Consider the following 19307-nt stretch of genomic DNA (forward strand, 5'->3'; position numbering starts at 1 on the left):
ATCACTTATGCAATGCCAAGGTTTGAACAAAGCAACAAAACCCTTGCAGCTATGGCAAAGAAAGCCAACCATGGGAAGAAGTTTCTTTTGCTTCCAGAACACCTTCAGTGTTAACCAGCTGATTAAATCTGAACTGTGTGACATCAGGTTAATACAATCTATTATAACAGGATATTAGCAAAAACGAAATATTTTGCAAATATCTTATTTGGATCTTACTATCCACTATTTAGATGGAGAAGAATACCTAAAGAACTAAAGTTCCTACAGAGCATCACCAAGTTTATTTTTAATATATGGCATTTATAGTAACCAAATAATTCCATTTAAACATTAAGATCAAAATATCTCCAACAATTGAAATTACTACCTTTCTAGTGTCAAAACACAAATAAGATTTCTCCAGATCATTCAGAGATCATCCTTCCTTTGGCAAGTCTACTTCTGATTTTCTCCAACTATATCTGATATGTCCATACTTACCAGAATTCCACTGTAAAACCACTTTACCACTTATCAGATCAATTTACAACTTACAAAACACTTCAGTTATCCTAACTGAGGCTCTGATTAAATGTAGTGCTTCTGGTACGTGTCTAAATGGTGTACAAAATTAGACAGAAGGGTTATCATTTCTTTAGTTATTGTAGAATTGAATTATCTCTTTTGCATCCACAATAACACAAAATAATCAGAAAAAATCCATGAAGATCATCTCTCCCCAACTTGGAGATTCACTCAGATCCAGAAATCTGAGCAAATCTGAGTAAATGTAAAGCTAATCAGTTTGTAGGTAAACGTGAAAAAAAATCTACATTTAGTGTCAAGTTCTAAATCTAGGATTTCACTGACCTAAAAGACTATAGATATTCATAGAATGGTAAGGTTGGAAGGGACCTCTGGAGATCATCTAGTCCAACCCTCAGCATAGCCCCATACGGGGATTGAACCCATGACCTTGGCATTAACACCACCACACCCTACCCAACTGAGCTAAACCTGCTCCCCAAAAAGTGGAACAGTAAATAGAAATAGGTCTATCTTACAGAAAATTCTTCTTCCAATCTGAAATTGAAGTGAATTATAACCATTCTGTTTTCACTGAAATTAATGACTATACCACTCACTTCTGCATGGAAAAATAATTAGAAGCTGACAATACCTGAAATCTATCAACACATCACAATGCTAATTCTCCTGTTTTGAATGTGCGCCTTCACTGTCCTACTCTCTTATGTCTCAAACATACCCAACTCAGTCTTTAAAAGAAAACTGACTACTTGCTATGTCCCTATGTATATTCTTGAAAAATATAAATTAGAAGTTTTCCCTTATTTCAAATACTGATAATCAGCCATGACAGGTGATCCAGTATCATGCAACAAGATAAAACACCATTCAGAAATAGCATCAAGTGCTACCAGCGTGAATTGTGGGTTTATCCCACTGAAATTTACTTTTACTGAAAAACAGGCATTTGCAAGCCATAGATTAAGCAGAAAATACAGAAACCTCAAGAAACAAAATCAAGGAAAGTTATTTAACAGTTTACCCGTAACGCTTTTAATGCTTCCTTCAGTCCATCAATTTCTTTTTCTTTTGTTTCAACAGCAAGTTGATATTTTCCCTTTCAAAAAAAGCTATACTTCAGAATTTGGACAAAATAAATACATTTACAACAAAATTGTTATGAAAATAAAGCAATGCCCTGTTATGATAGAGGACAATTCATATATGGAACACTCAGATAGAATTCAGCAAATCACTTTATTTGTATATAAATATATATGTTTGTGTATATATACATATACTCATATATACTGTGTATATGTACTATATACAGTATATATGTATATACACACATATACAGATAAATATGTGTGTATACATTTGTGTGCACACATGTGCATGTGCACGTGCATGCAGGAAAATCCATTCAACTGTTCCTGGGGTGCTCATTTTGTTTCTAACATAGTACTGGCTGTGCAAACTCCTGAAACAACCACAACGAGTCAGAAAAAATATATAAATATATAAAAGTAAATTGGAGCAAAAACTGTTCTTCGTATTCAAACTCTGTCCTAAAACATTAACTGCTTTTTTTTTTTTTTTTTTTTTTTTCCTTCAGTTACTTTGGTATAAAGTACTGAAAGTACTATTGGATTCAATAGAAGCAACTAGAGGTAAATAAGAACAATAATACAAAATTTAATTCTGAATCAACAGCTATCATTGAAAATTCAAACAGAGACTTGTACGTAGGTTTGTATAGACAAGCTGGATGAATTAATAAGAACAAACTTAAAATATTTTTAAAAAGAACTTAGCTAGATGCTACATATGCAGCAAAATATTTTATATCAATATACTTTTAAAAATAGTTTCATCTAATTGTTTAGTAAATTTCTATGTGAATTATTATGATATACAAAGCATACCCATCCACTCTTACTTAAGAATCATTTGGAAATTTAAGTGAAACAAGAGAATGCACATGGAGACATTCACTGGCTTGACCGCTTGTTCAGAACAGGCCTCTGTTAATAGCCTGTGCAAATCCTGTATTCAGGAGAGGAAACAGCAGCTCCATTTGGTACAAAAACTCAGGTGGTTAAAAAAACACCACCACATACTGGCACATTCAGGCTTCGGAACATTGTACTTCAGCTTAGTTAAGCTTCTCATGAAACTAGCTCAATTAAACCAATAAACGACCTATTGAAAACTGCTTTACTAAGCCAGTCAAAATGTTTAGTTTTGGTTAACTAGCATGTGAAAAAGGCTATGACATAGTATTCCAAAATCCTCAAATGAAGCACAGCTCTGTAGAGCTTCAATACAGAACTATCAAAGTAACACTTACTCTTCAATTGCTTTAGCGTTAGCAGGCCTTAAAAAAACAAATAACTAAAGTTCTATAGGTTAAAAACAAGCGAGTAATTATACTTCACAAGTAATTATAATTCTCTAGTTTATACACAAGTATCTTTTGCAAAGGCCAAAAGCAAGAAAAATAATACACAATAATACACTTAGTTCATACTTAGAACATATCTGGCAAGCTATAAAACATTGGCACTCGCTTATGTGCTTCACTGGATGACAAATAATAAATAGTTACAAACAATACCTTTTCTTCTTCCATGGCAAACACCCTTGCCTGTAACTTGATTGTCATAAAAGAATTAAAACAACAAATCAACACATAGTATTTTATTCATACAACTTGACAAGACAATATGGTTACGTTACTCTGCATAATGTTTCTTTTTTAATTACCGATCTACTGCAATAGCAACTTGCAAATCACAAATTATTTTGTCAAGACAAATGGAAAAATTTCATCACTTGCTAATTTTTTGTGTGATAGTGTGACTGCTGATGCAGCATCAGCAATAAAATCCTTCAACACTCCATGCAAGAACAATCTCAGTTCTCACGACTGCTTTCTACAAGTTCTTTCAACTCATACACTACTTGTTGATCACATATTGCAGATAAAAATACAACCCTGATTTCACAGACTGAAACATACTTTAAAATATTAAACTTCTATATGCTAGATCTACTGTGAGTTATGAATCTGAACTTGCAGAAGACATGCTATTTTAGAGAGAGAGGAAAAAATAAATAAATAAAAGAACAGATTAAAAGCAGCCGTATCTTCTCCAAGAATTCTGTCTATAGATTCTGTGCTTACAAATTGGTAGTAACGAAGATGATTCTGAAGACTGGGTTACTGATTTGAGTGGTATATTCCATCACTTAATATGCAATAGAAAAGTATTTTAATACCAACTGATGCCATCGTAATTAAAAATCTTATTGTCAAAGCTGGGGGCCCTTATTTTGCTACCTGTTTTTTAAAAGCCGCCACGGCTTCTTTGTTTTGTTGATGCAACATGTCAGTCTGATGCTGCAGAGCTTCCTGCTCATGGGAAATAACAGAAGTATCTTTTAAATATCATTTGTAGAACAAATCTTACATGTAGTGTTTAAATTAAAAAGATTCTTAAATGTTATTAGAAAGACACAATCAATTAACTAACTAAGACTGACGACTAAAAAGAGACATTTGTTAACTGATAATCATCTTTTTGGTAGTGGTCTCTTCTAATTCATAATGAAGTAACAATTCTGTCCTCTGGAATTTAGATTTGTTGCAGCTCCAGAACTAACACTCATCCATTCTATTAAACTGTAGAATCAATCCAACATCTGTTGCCATCTTAAGACGGTATCCTGACATAGTTCCAGAGAGTTAAATATAATTTTGATTTTCATCTCAATTAACAAAATCCAATTAAAAATAATAATCTGTTATGCTACTTTCAGTTAAATTCTAGTCATTCAACAAACTACCTGAAAGAGCTGAAGGAAGGCAGAAAATATCAAGTGTAAGAAAGATTTTAATCATTCTGGTACATGGCTACATTCCTACTTATAAAAAATATGAAAATGAATTACAGATGTGCCTTTTTTTTAATTACTGTTTCATATCATAATCTCAGACTGATACTACTCTTCATAAATTGGCAGTCTAAGATCTGCAAGCTTCTTGATCCCACACTCAAGATTTATACAAATAAATAAGTAAATAAATAAAAATCAAAAGTGATGTAATATGGAAGATATAAGATCAGCTTTTGAAGTTCCTCACACTAGCAAATATTATGTAAAAGGAGTCAAAAGATTGTCATTGAGCAACTGTCTCAAAATACAAATGTGCCTTTAGCTAAGAAGTGTTAGTGTGAAATAGGAAACTGATTGACTGTACAAAATAAATAAAAATTTAAGTTATTAAAAAAGAATGGGAGAAACTCAATCAGTAACTAGTTTCACAAATAGGAAGCATAATTTCTCCTCCCTTTTTGAGAGATTAGGTGTTTTTCAAGAGATAAAGGCAACTCCAAAATTGCTGCTTTTTCCAGAAAATTTTGGTCACTTTCAAATTCCACAAGTGTAAGCTGTTACCCTTTAATATGAACAAGAAGAGAACCTGTGAGGGTAAGCTGTTTTAATATTAATGTACATACTCGTTAATTCACTATAAGATAGTTACAGAAAGTTTCTAAAAAGTAGTATTTATTACATAAATAAATACTCAAAGATGTGAAAAGCAAGAGTCCTGTGGACTGAGCCAAGTTTTCTCTTAGAACTTATGTTCAAAGACATCAGTTCTCTAGTGCATAAAAGGCATAACAACTAGGTTAGAAAGTTGGAAACGGTATTGCAGCACCAGCAAATCAATTATTCTCAGCAGGACACAATGTAGGAGTAAATTTGATATCTACAGTTAATTAAATTGAGATTTCATCTTTAGATTATAGGAATTCAAAGTAATATTAGATAATAATTTATGCAGATATAAGTTTGGTTTCACAAACGATCATCCAATATATAATTTTGTCATTGATACCATGGATAACCGGACAAAAGAATTAGTGAACGTTTCATAATGTATCAGTCTTTCCTTTTATATTAGTCATGTATTTTACTTTAAAAACAAAAACAACTTTCTACAGATATTCATCATACTATTGGTTTCCCAACAGGCCTCACAGCTGAGACTTTTAAATAATATGATTATACATAACCTTTTCAGAAATTCAGGTTGGGTTATACTTCCTGTGCACAGTATGTATGTGTGTGTGAACAACAGAGAGTGTAGAGGACATTTACTTTTTAAAAAATAAGTAAAATCACCTGCAATATTGTGATGTTATAGCAAGTACGAGTATACTCGTTAGGTTTAAATGAGTGTTTTCTCCACTCATTGTTTTCCCCACTCTAGCATTTTTGCACAGCAGCAACAATATTCATAAAATGAAGACAAAGAGTTGTCTCTATAACCATGATACTAAATCAGAGACTTAGCTTAAGTCTTGTCCTTATTTGAAATCAGTTTGCCAGATTTAAGGTAAAATAAAATGTATGCCAAATCACAGAAATGTTGGCTGAAAGGGATCTCTGAAGGAGAATACAACAGAAACCTTTTATAATCCAAGAGTAAAAACTTACTACTTACTGAGCTACTACTGAGCTATTGTTGAGGTCAGTGTGATTCAGCATTCAGAAAGCATTAGGTCACAAACTCAATTTAAATGATACACTTTTTAGCATTTTCATCTTACTTGGCTCTCCAGAACTGGAAACTCATATTAGTTTGTTCCTTTGAAGTTTCACAGCTCTGCATATGTGCTTGCATGAAGTTACTAAGACCTGCAACTCATTGTTTACATTAATTTTGCCATGTGTTTATGTTAAATACGAAGTGCAGAAAAAAGTACAGTTATCTAACTGACTTTAAGTCACATCTTTTTATTAAATGGTAAATTAAATTGTTGTCAAGGTCTCAGAAGGAATAGAAATCACTGTTTTTGAATCTCAATTATTGAGTAAGATCATAATGCTAGATTAAGAAAAGCAAAAAAGGGTTACAAGTTAAAAGCACTGTTGCTTTTATAAATATAAGATGTTTCCTGTTTTTGTGTGCACATATATATCTTTCAGAAAAAGGCACATAGTTAGGATTATTAATTTAAGATTGTTAGGATGAACTCCAAGAAGAAATAGCCTTCCCTTACTACTGAGATGTTAAAAAAATCCCAAGATCAAGGATAGACTTGAAGTTACTGTTTTTTCTGTGATCGTAAAATACAGAGTGAAGCCTTTTATCTTGTGACCTAGTGACAGGGTTATAGGTTTGATAGTATTAGCAAAAGGAATGGATTTCCTATGAAAGCATAACCTCAGCAGCCCTAACCCTAAAAAGAATGTTAGATTCATTTTATTAAAAACTTAATTCTGAACATTTAAAGCTAACAACTTTTAAGTATGTACATTACCTGTAAATTGCTGTTTAAAACAAATTCAAAATTTATTCAGAAAAATTCTCCCCCCACCCCAAACATATTGCAAGGTGGTTGTTTGAACAACTGCACTAGTACTAGCTCTTGCCAAAACCAAGCACAGTGCAAACAAGCTGCTGTATAGCCTCCTCCACAATATTGTGTCAAGATGCCTCACTTCAAACTAAATGCCCTATCGCTTCAAGTTCTACATCTCATCTGATTAAATATTTCTAGTTATGCCAAATTTTGAGATGTTACTCTTTTTTGTTAGTCAGATTTTTAGCATATTGCTGGCAGCAATCAAAAAAGTTACGGAAGTTTATGACTAGACAGTAAAGTAGCTTCTACCATGTTATTAGTAAAGTAATAATAATCTTTTAAAAAGATTATATCAAGTCACACTCCATATTAATATTACATTGAAATTAACTAATACAATACTAAAACTATGTAGGAAAGTTACCAACCTTCTGCCACTCAAGTTCCTGTTTCTCAACAACAATTTTATTTATTTGATCCTCATAATGAATCTCTGTCTCCTAGTTAAAAAAAAAAGTCATAATTTACATAAGACCAGTGCTTGCAAATCAAATACCAATACAATGTGTTCTTATACTTTTCTTCCGTTACAGTTCAGTGCACAAAACAGTATGTGCCTATATACTGTACAGCAAAAGGAAGACAAAGCTCCATATGTGGTTAAATAGCAGACCTACTGTTTAAATCAGAAAATTTGCAGAATAAATAACAGACTGACAAGGAGAATAGAAGATCATGGCTAATTACCAGGAACAATTCCCTTTTCATATATACTCTCTTCTGCATCTTACAACAAAACCAGAGTCAGGAGGAATAGAACAGGCAGATTTATCTTAATTTCTCAGTTGAAAAAAGCCTGAAGATTCTGATGAGCCACACCAAAATATTGAGACAAAAATAAATTCAACAAGTTAGAAGTGTGTTAAGAATCAACTGTTTACCAATGATGCAGATAATCATGGTTAATGATTCAGAATCTTCATGACATCTTAATGATTCAGCTCACAAAGCGTTATATCTTTGTTCTTTTTTGATATTTCCCAAAACAACTAGAAATTTTTGTTAGCAATCAGTTCTGTTATATTTTGCAAAGCTTTCAAAAGTATCATTTACAAAAAAAAATAGAAAGATGTAATAAAAACATTGTTCAGTTATGACTTAGAAGAAAAAGTGAAACATTTATCATAATCTTTTGTGTCAAGAAGCCTTCCAATCAAAATTAGAGATAAGTCATGGATAATCAACACAGTTTTGATAAGGTGAGCTATCAGACTATCTGAAAAGATTATTAAAGTCTAAAGCTTACTTCACAAACCAGAAAGTAGACTAATAACAGTTGGGAAGGAATGTGTTACTTCTGTAAGAACAGAAGTATCTTGTTGAGAATCAAACCGTTACTGTGATAATAAAAGAAATACCTCTGCTGATAATCAAGGTTGCTAACAATTTATGGGATTTTTTCTGAAATGTTTTGGTATTAAAGCAAAATGCTTCTACTTGGAATCAGCTACTGTTTTGAGTCAATTGGGTTTTTTAAAAATGAGTGTTGACCTTATTTTACAAATACAATACTCCAAGCAAAATAAGTTCTCCTATCAGAGAATTATCACTTATCTCAAGAACAATATTTGATTTACTTTGTGATAAGCAGCTCACTGATGTCCTGTTCCTGCATACACTCAAAGTAATGAATATCCTTTAGAGACACAAAGAGCCATACTCCCAAAACTTGAAATGTTTTCTTAATTATTGAATTTTGATAAATTATGTGTAGCACTATGCTTTTCTGAATTCGTCTTCCCCACTACAATTCAAATTCTGCACTCTAAATGATGAGGGGAAAGAATAGTGCTCATGAAATGACCCACATTTCAACAACCCAGACTACTGTAAAAAAATGGCTATAGTACTCAGGGGAAACAAAAACAGCTCAAACAACCAAACAAAACAAAAGGGGGGGGGTGGATGGCTCTACTAAAAAAAACTAAAACCAGTCCTAAATAAATTATTCTCTTTATATCTGTAAGCAAAACTCTACTGACTAACAATACTATAAACTACTATTACTTACCATGAAAAAATCACCATTGGATAAAATAATAAATATTCTGAAACAGTAAGGAAAAGAACAAACTGAGGCTCTTCCTCTTAGTGAAGCAGATAATACAAATGGTTGGCTATAAATAATGAAGCATGCTGCATCTTTTAGAAATGCAAAGTCTTTCCTAAACCCAGCACTAATAAAAGGTTCCAAGTTTTTAACACGAGGATATTTATAATGCTACAACTACTGCAAGTCTGGTTTACAGTTTTCCAACCTTTTCTCACTTAGTGTAATATTTGATTCATAGTCCCACTGCATTATCAGTAGAAACACTGTACTCTCAGTAGAAACAAAATGGCAAACCATGTCCCAAAAGCATTTAAAACAGTTTTTTTAATAGTGATATTGTTTATACGTTTTAGGATCAAAACTGACTTCCTTGATTAGCAGGAAGTTGAGAGGCACATGTGTGGACAGAAATAACACACTTCTGTCCATATAAGGGTGCTCCTAAGTATTTCAAGAATTGCCTGCTGGACCTAAAAATGTGTGTCAAAATTCATATAAATTTCAAATATAATATTGAATATATATTTAAAATTAAAACTTGGCCCCCAGAGAACTAGTAAAAAGTTCTTTAGTTTTTGTTTCTCCAATATGAGCCAACATGATACAGCTGGAGAAGAGACCTAAAGATTTCATAAAGATTTCAATGTAGTCTTCACTAACTCCAGGCTACATATTTCTATCACTCTCCTATGCAGGCACTATCATATGTAAGGCTATTTGATAGACAAAAGTAGGATTTCGATCCAGTAAACAAGCAAGTGGGAAGAATATATTTTGAATATATGCAGACCAATCATACTACGGTTGTTGCATTTCTTTAGATTTTATAAATAAAACTGTCTAGCCTTTTCTTCTTTACAAACTCAATTACTCTTAGTATATTTGTTGAGCCAAAAGCACAGTTTTACAGCATTTATGCAACAAACTTCAACAGCAGACTAGCATCAGAAAGGAAATACAGCTTATGAGAATAAAATAACAAATACTAAAAAATTAGCGTATGCAGTGCGATTCTGACCTCACTGAAACTAATGGCAAAAATATCACTGATTTCCACTGTTGCTGGAGATCAACAAATATTCATCCAAACTCAACTGAAGAAACAGAGAGAAAATCACAGAATCATAGAATCAGTAGGGTTGGAAGGGACCTCTGGAGATCATCTAGTCCAACCCCCCTGCTCAGCAGGGTCACCTAGAGCATGTCAGACAGGGTTGCATCCAGGCGGGCCTTGAATATCTCCAGAGAAGGAGACTCCATAACCTCTCTGGGCAACCTGTGCCAGGGCTCAGTACAAAGAATGTATTATTTAAAAGGGGAGCAAGGTAGCAAACACTAATGTTACAAATTCTTGACAAACAAAATTTCCATTCAAATAGACTAAGCTTACCTAAAGTTACCTAAATGCAACCAAAAGTCTTAGTGTATATAAGAAGGAAATGATTTTAAAACCAAAACATTTTTCTATAAAATGGAACAGGCAATTTATAATCAAACATGCACACCATTTCAATTTAAAATGCGTAGGTAACGATTTAAAATCTGAATGAGAATAGTGAAAAGCAACATACTGACAAATACATTTGTGCATATACTTAGTTTAAAACTTCGATATTATTCTAAGAAACAGCACATTAACATTTAAGTCAGTTATAGTTTAGTAATTGCGCTATCTATACCAGTACTTTACATTTAGCCAATTAAATACAAAATTACAAGTTTGAAAAATGCATTATATTCAATTCTTAATGAACTTTAATGAGCTTTAAATACTAAAGAGGTTAAGAACTGAGTGAACAAATAACATTCCTACAATTTATTCCCAAATCTACTTGTATCCAAATTCTAAAGGAAAATCTGGAAGCTATCAAAAAGTGTATATATGTAACCACTGCTGAGAAAAACAGTAAACATAATAAATACTCAAAGTAAGAATGACAATTATATGATTAAAAATGTTATCTTGTGAAATGGCTAACAATTATAAGCCTTATCCATCATTTTTACTTCTTTTAAAGGACATTTATAGTTCACTCATTTTGAATTGAAAGCTTTAAAAGTTGTGTAAAGCATTTTTTTTAAAAAAGTTTCTACAACTGTTTAATAAGACAAAAACATTGTTGCTATACTTAAGAGCATAATATTACACACAACTTTGATGAGGTATCAAAGAACACAAAATTTTAAGAGTGTTTACCTTTTATTAGATGCCTTAGGACTACATGAATTTAAGTGTTTTTATAAAAAGACTACCATAACAATAAAAGAGGAGTAATTTGATGGTTTATTTACTCGTTATAACCTTTAGAAAGTGTCAAGCCTTCTTTAAAGTGTTTGCTTCAGGCTGTAGTTTTACAAGATGGGCTGTGGATTGGTCAAGCCCCCTCGATTCTTGACCCTGAACAGATTTAGGAACAGAGTACAGCTGGCTCATGTCCAAGCAGCCAAAACTGCTGCTAGGTACTTTTATTATCTTTTTCAAACTCACAGTCTGCCTCCTACGAAATTGCAATTTCTCATGCAGCTCAATCAAATAGTACTCACAGAAACCACAGTTTCTGATTGTCTCCTAGTATAATTAGAATACCCTTCATAAACTAAACAATCAAGTACCACTTTTAGCAGACTGCATGGATATTCTTCTTAAGTTTTGTCCCCAGGGCAAACATTGAAGGTAGAGAAACTACCTTCTACTATTCATGTTATAACAGCTTTTTTTCTAATTTTAGTTCCTGATAGCTATTAAGATTCAAAAACATCCTAAGACAATTAATCAAAACTTTGAATAACCATGTCTTCGGAATTTATTCTCAAAAGCATTCCTCAGTCAGAAGCACACTATCAACTCCATCTTCATACAAGTAGAGAAACAGAAACGTATTCCAACCATCTCTTTTCCTTCGAAAACTTTGCTTTGCTCTGATTCCACTAAAAAAGTTGTAATTGTTCTATATTTAAATAAAAATCATCCATCTAAACATACTCCTTTAACTGCTTACATTTGACGTTTACGCTTTTCTCTCCAAGTAATCTGTTCCTAATCAAAAGACACATTATTTGCTAAAATAGAAGTTATAAACTAACATACTGCTTACTGTCTTAACAAACAATTTTGTACAGCTCTTCAATTTTGTTTGTTCTTTTATTTCAGGATACTTTATTATTATTTTCAGCTTTTTTTTTTTTGGTTCCACCATTCTGTTTAAGAGTACCCTAATTTACACTTAGGCAAAAATTCAGTTACCAGACTACTGCAATCTTCTGTTCTGTTTCTCTGGTGATTAAGTTAGTAGTGCCCTGCTTGCCAGCTTCTAGATAAAAAAAAAATAAAAGTAACCTTTCTATCCCATATTATTTTATCATTGCATCTTTTTTCCCCTCTATTTTTCTTCTATCATTTAAGAAAATGAAATGAAGCACCTCACTGTTATTATTTGCTAGTTGTCAGAATTGTTTCTTGCAATAAACCTCACCAAAATCTTTAACCTCCCCAGCATCCTCTTCAGTTCTATAAAATGTTTTTGCCTTACTTCCCTTTTACAAAATAATTGCCCCTCTCATTAATACTAACTTCAAAATATTTGAAACTTACCTTTCTTTCATGACTGTAACCTCATCCCACACAACAGCTTGGAGAAATCTTAAAACCAAGCTCTTTTTCATTAAAAAAAGAAAAGAAAAATCACCTCTGCAACAGTTTCAAATTTACATTTTTGTTCACTGTGGATCATTCTGTCCCCTAGACTACCATAGATCTACTGCAAGTGCCTCTAATCCCCTTTTGCCAAATTGCTGCTACTCTTAATTTTACTGCTATTCCACACTTCTGAAGATGGTTCTTCTGCACAGCATCCCTCCAGTAAGGTTTAGTTTGTGTCCCATCATAACACTTGTTATTTTCATTCTAGATATAACACAGCCAATATGACCATTACAAGCATAACTGGCAAGTCCACCAACATTTTAATATCTTTCATAGCTCAACTGTAATTCTACTTTGCTCCTCCTGGTAAGCAGGTTTATGGTTTCATCAACTTTCTTCATTTAATACCTCAAGCACCACTTTTTCCTTTGGGCATAAGTCATTCTTCCAAACACAAATCTTCAGCTTTCAACTCAAGACTGAACATACACTTGCCTATGTTACTGGCTGTAGCACAGCTAAACAAACGAGGTAGCTCTGCTAGCACAACTACACACACCTTTTCCATTCTGGCACTGGTGCATTTGTGCTAACTGAAGTGTCCTTGCATGGTGTGGTCCTGGGCAGTGCAAATCCTTTCACAAACTGCCAGAAAGCAGAACATGTTCTACAAATGGAGGAAAGCAGTTCAGGATGAGCAGAGCTCATATACGTATGTACATCCCCCAACAAAACCTGTGAAAAGGTCGACATGCTAAAGAAATCAGATTAGAATAGCCAAAGCCATAACAAAGAGGAACTGCAGTACACTTGTGCAAATTTAGTTGAGAGGAAGAGCACATACAGCTCTGCAGAACAAGGGTGAGCTAGAATTTCTGCAGACAGCTATTGTAAAAAGCTCAAGATGAGGTGTTCTGAGAGGCAAAATATCTGCATCATGATAATAGGCTACAGATTTCAGGGTTTGTCTTTTTATGAAGAAAAAAAAAGAACTTTTTGTATTTTCTTTCTCCATGACTGCTTAGTGATCATTTTGTTATCTAGCATAAAAGTGAGTAAGTACAAAAGGGAGGTCTAAGTTATATAAGAACAGAAGAAGGCATACTAGAAGACAGGCAAAAAAAAAAAAGAAAAATAGGGAAAAGAAAAATAGGGAAAAGAGGCATTAGTGTCGGGGGTGGAGAGGAGAATAGAATCAATAGTAACAAAATGAAACATACTGGAGTAAAATGATAGGAGAATCTACTGCATTCCTTTTCACTCCTGAAATTGATTCCGGAAGTTGAAAAACCCTCATATTCCTGTGTTATGATCAGATATGAAACATCTCATCTCTTCCTCTAGTGACCAATTCTCATACAACCTGCTACTTCAACCCCCCCTTTCACTCAAGCAATAGAATTGTTACACAATACATAAAAGTACATAGAAGTATGAAACTCGCCAATAACTGCAAGTCAATACAGCTCCAGCTTATGAAATTTTTTGTTTTCACACAGAGGTAAAATGTTTCATCTAAGGTAAAGCCACAGGTCAAAGACAAAAATTGAGAGTAAAATTCACCATATTTTGCTATGGTGCCTCCACTAGGCTATTAATCTACTATGAGCCTCATAAGCAATTTGGAAAGGAAATTGCAAAAGCAGTGAGAAATTAGCAGACTGTCTGCTCTGCCTTTCACTTTCCTATTCAGTGGATAGCATGGTAAGCTGCTGTTTCATTCTTGCCCATGGAAAAACTATCTCAGCAGAAGGCAAGCACTGCAATCCTGCAAGCTTGCGCTATTTTTTGGTCCGTCCTTAGAGTATGAGATCCAGGCATTACCTTTTTCTCAGAGCAGACTGTAAATTTACCAAGTAACTTTGTGATGGTTGGATATGTAACATGTATAACTAGAATAAGGAAAGGATTTTGTACCACCATTGTTAAGCAAAAACATCCACAGAGTTCTACTTTAAAAATGAATGGCACTACACATCGCCACCTTATTTCATAGCTCTCACTTATTCAAAATATTACTGTTTTATGTTCCAATTTTCAAACTTATTAAGCAAGCAGCCCTGAATTGATTGGAACAGCAAACAAAAAACACATGTAGGGATACTCTAAGCTTTCATATTGACTAGCTGTAAAATGCTTGACTTTTTTGGACTTAAACTTGCATATAAATGGGTAAGGATTTTTTGGGATGAATGAAGGCACAAATGTTTTAAAAACTGACAGCATATCTTATGAATGGGAACTGGCTTCTGGTCCAGGCATTACCATTAATTCTGAAACCAAAGCCATCTTTAGCCAAAAAATGGCTTACCTTCCCGAGGAAGCCCATACTAAACCACAGCCACTGTACTCATGTAGTACAGTGGACACAAAACAGAAAAAAAAACCCAAAACAACAACAAAAAAAGAAACTTGAAGGCACTCTCCATGAATTTAAATATCTTAGGCTTTGATCAAATATATTAAAAATGCAAAATTAGGTTAAAAGGGTAAATGGAGTTTGGCTACTAACAGACCTCGCGAGGAAAGAGTCTGTCTAGGAATATTAGGCAAGTGGAATCCTTCAGATTTTACTTTTGATTTAAAAAAAATAGTTAGACCAGACTAAAACTTACCATTATAACAGAGTCTAGTGAATAGACTTTGGTAACTTTCTATAATACCACACTTGGGGAAAAAAAAAAAAAAAGCTGGCTTTTTGCATTGGATGACTTTTTCAAATTCTTTTGTTTACAGTTTTTAAATGAGAGGATTACAGCATTTCAGGATTTGACTTAGATCAAAATAAGCATAAATCAAGAATGTCATTAATACTGAAGTTTTTGAAGTAATAATACGCATCTTTTGAACAGGTCAAATTCATCAAATACCTAAAGTATGTCTTTATGCCTTTCAAAAAAATACAATGTCTCAAAAACTTTAGGAGGAAAAAAAAAAAATCAAACTGAAAAATTAACCACAGAAAAATATAACTGCCTTTAGCTATGCAGAAACAACGACCATAGTACTTCATGATTCTGCTTTTATTTCAAAACCAAAACAAAACGCTAAACACTTAAATTAGTATTGGAGAGTTCTAACCTGACAGTTTAGCAATTAGCTCTTTGCTCTCCTCTGTTATTCAGAAAAGCACAAAAAAAAAAAATAAAACCAGTTAAAAGCATTGATCTGCCATTTGCAAGAAAAACCACCTTTTAAATGAGAAAGATAGTTATGGACTTGGTCACAACTTGGACTATCTGTTTTTTTTCCATATCAAAGGCCTTTCTTAACGATATGAAATGACTATAATAAAGTATAAAATTTAATATAGTTTTTTGCCAATATCCCAGAGATCAGGTATGCTAATTTTGTAGATAAATTCATGGATCCTGCTCAACCATGCTGTCTTTCTGCTGCCCACAAAAAAGTTGCAAACACAAACACTGCCTAAGTCCATGTTATTTTTAAACATAATGCTAGTTGGTGGATTATTTAAAATATTGTAAGAACTTTAATAAATTAATAAACACTTGAACAGGATCACATAAAGGAAGACAGAAACAAGACAAAGAAATGCTGAAAACAATATAAAACAATATAAACACATTTACCCTTCTTATACGCAGTTCTTCTATTGTCTCCAATAAACTTGTTTTAAAATCTAACAGTTGAATAGAAAGTAATGTCTCTGATGGACTTTGAAGAGTAGAGTCAAGTGCCTTTGTCTTAAAGTCTTCATCCATTCTTAAATTTTTTCTGTAAAATAAAAAGCGTGTTTTTCCTCTTCAGTTTAGCTTTAAAGAAGATAATCTAGAAAACTGCAAATGTGGAAGCAAAAAAGAGTAAAACTGCTACTTATAGCCAATATGTAAATATTACCATTTTTATTTTAAATTAACGTGTAGTACTGTAAAGAAAAAACAAACAGCTTTATTTTGTTTTCTTTTTAGTTTTGAACAAAGATTATGGTAAGCATGAAAAAGGAAGCAGTACAGGTTTTTTCCAGAGTAACTGCCCCGCACTGGCATGCAGGTACTGCAACTAGTACATTAGGCCATGAAAAAATAGTGTAACGTTGCCAACCCCAAGATTTCAAAAGTCACAAATATGACTCAATTTAAAAAAAAAAAAAAAAAAAAAAAAGGCGAGAGAGAAAGAAAACCTTCAGGCTGGCCTGAAATCATGAGCTGCAGGTAATATTTCGTGTTTCTGCTTCTGAACTTTAAGGGGGGGAAATGGTTTGTGTTTTTCTCCTATTCCCATTAAATCAAGTACCAAAATCCAAAATTTTGGGCTCTACATCAACTACTGACGAGCAAGGATTTATGCTAACATATGAGGCATATATGCCTCTGTAGGAGCAAGGCATATTTGTTAATAATATCAGAGAAGATGATCACACTACTTTTGTCAGTTAAATGAGCATTTGGATTTATTTACGAATAGGTAACAACTCTACTTCAGTATCATATTTTTTATACACATGACTGAATTTCCAACAGTCCACTAAAACAATTTAGTCACGTACACTTCAATACAATACTATCTCTTCCCAGCACCATGGCTAAGTATGTTTTCTGTACTAAGAATTCAGAAAGGCAGAGGCAGAGTAGAGGAGTTACAATTGACCTGGCTGCTGCTGCAGAACCCTTTGGAAGGAATTACTGCAGGAAGAACAGAGACCTGGTCTGTATCATGGAGCCATAACAACTACAAATCAGGGCTTACCACTTTTTTTTTCTTTTTTTTTTTCTGTCATCTAAATAAAATTCCAGTACAGATCAAACTTAAGCTGCTTAGTCATGGATAATGGATTAATTCCCTGCTCATTTACCCTACCACTAATTTGGATGAAGTTACTGAAATGATGGTTTTGTTAATAAACAAATTAACAAATCCCATACACATAGGCTCACTTACATCTTAAAATATACAACCAATACTTCCTGAGCTGTTCAGTAAGACAAAAATAAGCTTTTACATTCCTTTGCCAGTGAAAAAACACATATTTCTGAAGGATTTTCAGAGGAGGAGAGTTGAATAAATATCTGAATAAAAGCTATGCACAGACATACACCACTTCAGGCAACAAATCTGTAACCTCAATGTGCCAACATATATTGTGCATTTAACCAATATGCATGCATTTTAGATACAATTTAGGCTTAACATTTTTAATCTAAAGCACTAGGATATGAAGCACAGAAACCAATCTTTTTTTTACCCAAAGAATTTAGAATTGACAAAATAAGACTACCAAAAGCATACAAAAATTTGTTTCTTTCATCCAAGTTTTCAAAATCAATTCCATCCTGATAGATGTTCTATCCTTAACTCATAAACAGTTCTACAAACAAAACTTTTTATACCATTTCAGATATTAGGAGGTTTCCATGGCTACAAAGCTAATAAAAATGCTAATATTATGCATAATAATTAGTTAAGGAGAAATTTGATATCACTTTTGATCAGGTTGTATTCTATTCTGAAGAACAAGATACTGAGAATATAATGCTAAGACATGATCCATGGTCTCATTCTACTGGTTGTCAGTTCACATTATAAACACTGGAGTTCAGGGATTCTGCAGTGATGAACTTCTGCAAAACAGTACCATTACCAAATAGAGAATCATGACAGCACGTGTAGCTACAGCAAACAGCCAAGAGCGCTTGTGAAAAAAATCAGACACAGAAAAATGGTGCCCTAACTCTGGCCTCATCCTACAAAGGTAGATGCACCTAAAGAACTTCAGCAAAGAAGTAATTTCTTTTGAAGTCAACTGGTAGAAGAACATACATTAATCTTTACAGGCTCAGGCTTGTAATTTTATTCTCCATCATAAAAACAATTTGAGGACTATCTTCTCAGGGGAATATTTTCCAACCAGTGTTATACTTTGAGGAACAGAAGAAAAGGGGCCTCAGGCATCCATGGACTTTCCCTCAGCTCACTGATCTTAGCAGGACCACTTGATAAGCAAAGTATCACCTCCCTAATGCAGTAAGGATAAAGGATTTTCAAAGTAAAGCTCATTGAGTCTTCACCCATCCCTTCACCATGAAGTACCATTTTCTCAGGTGTAATTTGTACTTATTCTGGTACAGAGAGGTCAGACTTTCTTTTGAGACTGCAACAAAACACAGCCTGCTGCTGAAAACTGGAAGGTACAGTACATGTTAACCAGTACAGCACATGTTATACTTGCTCCCTCTCTTCCTCCTCCTCCAAGTTGAGTGTGAGACATCCCTGTGGATTCTTCCACCACAACTCAAAGAACTTTATTGTCCGCTAAATAATTTATACTACATGCTTGACAAGAAAAAAAAATGAAACAAAGTTTCAAAATTGGATACTTCAAAAACATCTGCCTTATACTGATAAAATGCCTACTTTTAATATAACAAATACAACTGTCTGGAGAGACTATAAAAATGTATGATAACTAATAGATGTCCTTTTGATACAGCAAACAATATACAAAACTTTCTACACAACCAAAAATATTTCTAATAGATACATTTTTATTTTAACAACTGGTATATGTCAGAGTACCTGTAAAATAATAATTTAAAAAAAACTGGATCTATTTTTTTTAAAAAAGTGATTGAAGTTCCTATTTTGAAGCATTTATGTTTGTTTTTCTGTTGCTTGCTTTATGTTTAACAAAATAATG

The 19307-nt window shown here is 33.2% G+C and overlaps 1 protein-coding gene across 1 annotated transcript in view; it reads right to left on the minus strand.

Moving 5' to 3' along the window:
- The window catches only part of CCDC73 (coiled-coil domain containing 73), a 56322-nt gene extending 39948 nt beyond the window's left edge, over positions 1-16374 (minus strand). The window contains exons 1-5 of the mRNA XM_062576308.1: positions 16243-16374; positions 7322-7393; positions 3857-3928; positions 3131-3166; positions 1553-1627 (exon numbers count right to left, since the gene is read on the minus strand). Coding sequence (XP_062432292.1) covers positions 1553-1627; positions 3131-3166; positions 3857-3928; positions 7322-7393; positions 16243-16374 — 387 coding nt within the window. The remainder of the gene's footprint in view (positions 1-1552; positions 1628-3130; positions 3167-3856; positions 3929-7321; positions 7394-16242) is intronic.
- Between the last annotated feature and the right edge of the window lie 2933 nt (positions 16375-19307).

This window comes from Rhea pennata, chromosome 5 (genome assembly GCF_028389875.1).
Source record: "Rhea pennata isolate bPtePen1 chromosome 5, bPtePen1.pri, whole genome shotgun sequence".
NCBI lineage: Eukaryota > Metazoa > Chordata > Aves > Rheiformes > Rheidae > Rhea > Rhea pennata.